This window comes from Rhea pennata, chromosome 20 (genome assembly GCF_028389875.1).
Source record: "Rhea pennata isolate bPtePen1 chromosome 20, bPtePen1.pri, whole genome shotgun sequence".
NCBI classification, from domain to species: domain Eukaryota; kingdom Metazoa; phylum Chordata; class Aves; order Rheiformes; family Rheidae; genus Rhea; species Rhea pennata.
The window spans coordinates 2,682,039-2,688,236 of NC_084682.1; the positions used below are offsets into that span (position 1 = coordinate 2,682,039).

At 40.9% G+C, this 6,198-nt stretch overlaps 1 protein-coding gene across 3 annotated transcripts; it reads right to left on the minus strand.

Annotated features, from left to right (window-relative positions):
- Window positions 1–3,228: 3,228 nt before the first annotated feature.
- PIGW (phosphatidylinositol glycan anchor biosynthesis class W) lies at window positions 3,229–6,107 on the minus strand. 3 transcript variants are annotated; one of them, XM_062592480.1, is made up of 2 exons: window positions 5,923–6,107; window positions 3,229–5,562 (listed from the first exon to the last, which is right to left on the minus strand). In XM_062592480.1, exon 2 carries the CDS (start codon window positions 4,747–4,749, stop codon window positions 3,229–3,231), a length of 1,521 nt encoding a protein of 506 aa, XP_062448464.1. In that variant the 5' UTR covers window positions 4,750–5,562; window positions 5,923–6,107. The 3 variants fall into 3 exon arrangements, with proteins under 3 accessions (XP_062448464.1, XP_062448463.1, XP_062448462.1); XM_062592479.1 differs by having other exon boundaries at window positions 3,229–5,732; XM_062592478.1 differs by having other exon boundaries at window positions 3,229–4,761; window positions 5,239–6,107.
- Window positions 6,108–6,198: the final 91 nt, after the last annotated feature.

Below are 6,198 nucleotides of genomic sequence, written 5' to 3' on the forward strand. Positions count from 1 at the left end.
GCGCTGCGCCCCGCGCGCGTTCCGAACCTCTCGCGGTTTCCTTCCCAGGAGAGGCTGCGGGGCGGCGGCGGCCTCGCGAGCGCGGGGGGGTCCTTGGGGTCGCTTCTGCCCCCGCTCCCCGAGCAGGGTTGTATCACGTATCAGCAAAACCCCCTCGATTTTATATTCTTAAAACACACGTGTACATTGATAAATTCAAGTATGAAAATAACCATTAAATTTAATGCAACTTTTATCCACAGAAAAAAAAAGGCTTTTTATATCAGTAGAAAATCCAGCTGCCTTCTTACCCGCAACATAACAGACAACCCATTTATGCCATTCCATGTGCATGCCCTATTCTATGTCTGGAAGAAATACCTGTTCTTCGGGCCACAGTGGCACTGAAATAAGATGCAGGCTGAAGTACCATTTGATTTTAAAAGAGACATTACTGGCTTGAAAAGGAAGGCACAGTGGTGTTTGAATCAATCTTAAAAATAAGTTGGGTAGGAAGCTAGTAATGTTTAACAAATAACAAGCTTAAGGATAAACATAATCAGTTCTGCTCTCCCACCACATTTTTTCTACCCTGCAGCCCTACAAAAATAACATTTGCTAGAACTGTGACAGCAAAGACAAAGCATCGCTTTTGTTTTCCTCATGCTCAACTTTACTATTCAAGTCAAAGGCCACTTTAGCCTTATTAATTGAAATATATTTCTTAACTTTTACTAATCATGTAATGGCTAAATCAAAGACTTAGATTTTTTTTTCTTCATATCTATAGATCTGTGTAAGCTTGCTCATCTAAGCAAATCCAAAAGTTGAATGAAAATTAGTTTTCTTGCTCCTACCAACAGTTAAGCTAACAGCCATTAAAGCGTATGTGGAGAAAGTGTTTACAGCAGTATCGCAGTGTTAACTCCTCTAGCATCTTCCGAACCTCATTACGGTGTGTTTTCTTGTACAGATCCTATGATCAAAGAATGCTCGCTTGCATTTCTTGCTTCTTTCAGAAGCATGGTTAATTAGCCGTAATTATTCATAGTCCAAACATTCAGGATTAACAGCTATGCCAGTTGCTTCAGGGCAGAATTTGCCACGTTTGTTATTGACAATAAGTAATGAGAATTAATCGTCTCATTAATGCAATGATGAAAGACTTGCTTCGTAAGGCTTTAGAAGCGGGAGGCCGCCCCATGATGCAGCGTTCTGCCACTGCTGCGACTGTGACATCAGTGCGATGAGCCAGGCGTTCTCACTCTTGTCATCGTGCACCACAGTCCCGCTGCTCTCGGGAGCTCTGCTGTTGCAGCTGCTTTTTTTGCTTTACTAACGAGAGCTCCAGCCCAGGAACTGGTGTCCACCAATCTGCTCTGCTGCCTGTGCAGAGCTAACAGGGCTCTGAACAGACACAGCAGACCTCCCACGTAATTTTTGCCTCACAAAATGGAGTTGGCATCTAGATAGTTTGTTGCTTGTCCAGACAAATCTCAGCTTTGTCATACCCAATTACCGCCTTAATTTTGAATCATATTGATAGACTTGTGCTTGCAGGCAGAATTCATTGCAGGTCTTGTGCTTCAAATGCTTCAAAGATTAATATCCATGAGTAATTTCGCATAAATGAGTAGTGCTACTGAGTTCATGATGGAGGCCCTTCTTCCCTAGGCAAGGCCTGGAAATGTTTTAAAATAAATGTACCAGTTACCAGAGAAAATTCTCTTGTAAACTGTGACAATTATCTTTTAATTACATTTGTCCCCAGGATAACACAGGCTGTTTTTCTTTAATTCTGAAGAGTACATCACTATAACTTGGAAGTAAACAAGCATGAAATCAGCATGGCCTAAGTATATAATCCTGACTTCACCTTTTTAATGGCCAAATCCAGAGAGAACCTCATAAATTTAAGAATATTCCACAGAATGTCTGCCTTAAGGAATCTGCTTTAAAGTCTTAATTTCCATAAGTTTTTAGGATGGTGTTTGATAGACAAGGAAATTTGAACTTCTGGCCCATGTGCACTGTTATAACTCCACTGACACTAGACATTCATCATCAATGACAATTTATATTATACTTCCTAAGTATTTATATCTTCCATTACTGAATTCCTCACAGCCTTTAATATTTTTCTCAACAAATTAACGAGGTCAGGAAGAACTGTTACATGCACCATGCAGTTAGGAAAGTGAACAGAAAGGTCTGAATACCCTGGGCTTGCAGTGGGCTTGACCCACTGCATCATGCTTCTTTCTATTTGCAAGTTGTTTGCTAATAAAATTAATACAGAATGTTCCCACTTGGAGACATCTCAGCTGCCAAAATAGAGCACTAAGGGAACTAGTATTTAAAATTATTTTACAGAGTAGCAGGTGGGCTTGAGTGCTTTTAAAGTAGAGCTGAAGACCATATCTTACAGCATTCCTAAAGAGGAACTGTCATAACATGTCGGGATGCAAGTTGGGAGTGCTAGTGGTTTTGGATCTTTGTATTTTCTTATAAAAGGCTGTGCAACTCTTATTACTGGCACAAATTCCAGCAAATGCTTTATGAATTCATCTGCAGTTGAGTTTTATCTTTCAGAGCATCATATTTTATCAAGGGTCTTCATTTATATTCATCACTAAGGATGAAAATAAAACGTAGCTTTTAATTTGAAGGATAATTTAGATTTCAGTGTATGATTAACATTCCACATACTACCATCAAAGTCAAGCACATGCATAAATCTTTGAAGGACTAGGGCCAAAACATTCTTAAGTAAGTATCCACTTATTTAATACATTTTATATAAAGAATTATTCTTATCTATTATTTATGTGAGGGCCTTAACTAGGTAAATCTTGACACAGCTAAGCCTCTCTCTATAATTACTCAATATCTTACTTTACATCTCACTGCTACCCTAAATACTGTTACCTAATCATACCAACACTTGCATATGAATATACCTCTTGAATCTACAAAAGAACTCATTAATGTTACTCTTCTGCAAAAGTGCTTATAGGAGCAGTGTGAGTATTCAGCAAATGATCTCAAAAATTAATTTTTTTAGAAAGAGTGTCACGCCTCCAATAGAAAGGTAATAGGATTGATCATGATTTTCTAAAACAAAAATCGTAATGCTAAATTACATCTATATAATAATACATATAGACAAAAATACTTATTTTTCCATTAAAACACCACCAACCAAGTGCAGCAAAGAAAGTTTAACTGGGCCACTTAAGACAAGTGAAATCACCAAAATTTTAATACTATATTTTTTGCATGCAATATATACATAATTAAACAGTTTAAAAACATATACAAATGTAGTACAAACAATGCAAATGAAGTCTTGCTGTGAATTGTATCTATAATTATATTCACAATACCAGTCATAATATTTGCTAGCAAGAAAAATAGTAATTGATTTTTATCAATAGCACTGATCAGGCAAATGTGCAGCAGCTTGCTTTCCCTTTTGACAGGCATGGCCTCTGTGTCATGCTTTTTACTGGAATGGGCAGGCTGTATAACATTCCAACAACAGGGCACACTGGACCCATTTATAAGAAGCTTTGTAAATACCAACATGAGATCGATCACTACAAAACAGATGAATAAGGTCAGACAGTGAGCAACCACCCATATGCAGTAAGAGAGATTAGCCATCCGGCGGGACACAGGATCTACATGTACTTGTGACAAATGAAGAAATATAAAGAGCACAAGAACCATCAGAATTAAGAAACATATTGCTTTGATCCAGTCTTTGACAAAGTTTCTGCACTTCAGCACATAGAGTCCAACCTGCACACTAGCCATGTATATGGCTAAGTATCCAAAAAGCGAGAACAGTCCTTCCCTGTTAGCATTTAAAAATCCAACCCTAGTATCTTTGCCATTGCTCCCATGTAAGACAAACATCTTCAAAGAGGTAATATTAAGAATAAGCTGGTAAAATATAGCAAGATTCACAGCAACAATCCAAGATTTATTTTTTGGAAATACAGTCAAAATCAGAGATGCTGCAAGTCTCACAAATGCTAAGGTAAAAAAGAAATTCCAGTGCACTCCATATTCTGAAATATGTTCATGATATTCTATAGATTTAACACTAAACAGCCGTCCCACACCAAGAACAATCAATGGCCAAATGGAAAAAACCTGCCTGGTCAGATAGGAAAATTTTGGTTGTATTGAACAAGACTTTTGTCTAACTTCAGGACAAACAAGAGCATTACCAAAAATAAAAGCTCCTACCCCCAAATCCATAACTCCTGTTCCATAGGTCTCTGTTTTAGCATATCGCCTTGGATATTGTGGGAAATCCACTGCTAATATGCTGATTGATGTCAACACATTGACAAAAACACGGAACAGAGTTATTGATGGAATGTATTCTGGATCTAAGCATGTCTCCTGGAAGTCATTTACAATTTGCCTAAAAGACACTCCAATACCACATTTTCTTTGGCTGTATATTTTAGAAAATATTCCTGCACAGAAGGCTGCAATGACAGGTGGCATAAAAAAGATGAGTGGAGACAAGACTGTACAGGAGAACAGGAGAGGAGATATTAGCACAATAAAGTCTAGCAGCAAATTGTATTTCCTTGAACTTAAAGGTTTCCCATAGTGCAGATAATATAAAAGTAACAGAAGTCCTCTGCAAAGCAGACATAACGGAGCTAGAGACAAGCCTACTGAAATTTCCAGCAAAGTTGTTCCATTTAAGTTACTGATAAAAGCTTCTTTCAGCTGTTTTTGTGACATTCTTGTTTCTTCCTATGAAAATGGAAACGTGAATCAGTTAGTCTTGTGAAACAGGGCTCTTTTAGAATATCATTTTTAAAAATTCTAATCTGGCATCTTTGCACATTTTTAAATATTAGACACAAAAATTTGCCAAAAGTCAGTCTTATAGTTTCATTAAGGCATATATTCATTTAAAAAAATAATCTAAGTAACTAATCAATTTCGCGAATATAGACTAGCCCTAGTGCAGCAGACCATTATGCTTACACTTAACTGGCCTGTAAAATTAAGCAGAGGCATTGGCACTTGCAAGACTGAGTTCTAGCACTACAAATTTTGCTCTCTTGCAACAAAATGCTTAAAATATCTTTCCCTGATGATCTCTAAACATGAAATAGTCTTTTGAATGTCAACACTGAGAATAATCTTTTTGAATGTTCTGCTCTGTAGAATACATTTACTAATATTCCCTATAGTATAAAAGCAACAGAAATGTAAAAATGGGACCTGGATAAAGCTGCTGTTGTATCGCTGTTATCAGTGGATACTAAATGCATACATTCCAGCTGATTTTTCATGCAGAACGCTATGGTCCTCCAGCCCGTCCTGCAGGTCCTACAGCAAGCGTCAATGAAGAACAGCTCGAACTTTGTCCCTACTGTTCTCACACAGAAACACATTATCATGATTGCCCAGCGTTGGTGTACTCCGTGCAAATGTTCAATGCAATGAAAAACAGCAGATATAATCTCCTCTTGCAAAAGACGTCATCTTTCGTACGTCCCCATCGTGCAAGCCCTCCCACGCAGTCAGACTGCTCTGCCGGGGGAGCTTGTTCAAGAGAATATGAATCGAAAGCTCTGATGAGGCTGTTGTGTTCAGCCTGCTACGAGGGTGCGAACCCAGACTCAGTGGCACTAACCGCAATAGCCCATCGCTTCCCAGGCGCGGCGCCATGGGGGCTCCCGGTACCCGCCAACTCCAGCTCCCCGGGCGGGCCCCTGGGGAAAAAGGGATTTCGAAGAGGAAAAACCAGGGCAGCGTGCGGAGGTTCCCATGAGGCGAGCGCTCAGCGGCAGCCCGGCCCCCACACGGGCCAGCGGCGACACGCGCCCGGCAGGCCCCCGGCGCAGACTAACGCTTCGCCTTCCAGTTTTCAGGCCTTTTCCCCACTACGACACGCGCTCCCACCTCCGTCCGGCAGCTGGGCACTCCTCCGCGGGCCGCGGTCAAGCCCCTTCAACTCAGCCCTCCCGGTGAGGCCGCGAACAACCGTTTCATCCCCCCACAGCGGGCCGCGCCGCGCGCCTCCCGGCCCGCAGGTAAACGGCGGCTGCTTTTCCTCGCCGCACTTTCGCCGGCTGCGGTGTTTATGCGTGTGTGTATGGGGAGGGAGAGGGGGGCCTCGCAGCCTGCTTATCCGCGGCGGCCGATTCACCACGGGCTGTTCCCGCCTCTGCTCCTCCT

Excerpts from the sequence above, each read along its gene's own strand:
- PIGW (XM_062592480.1), bottom strand. The coding sequence starts at position 4,749 with ATGTCACAAAAACAGCTGAAAGAAGCTTTTATCAGTAACTTAAATGGA.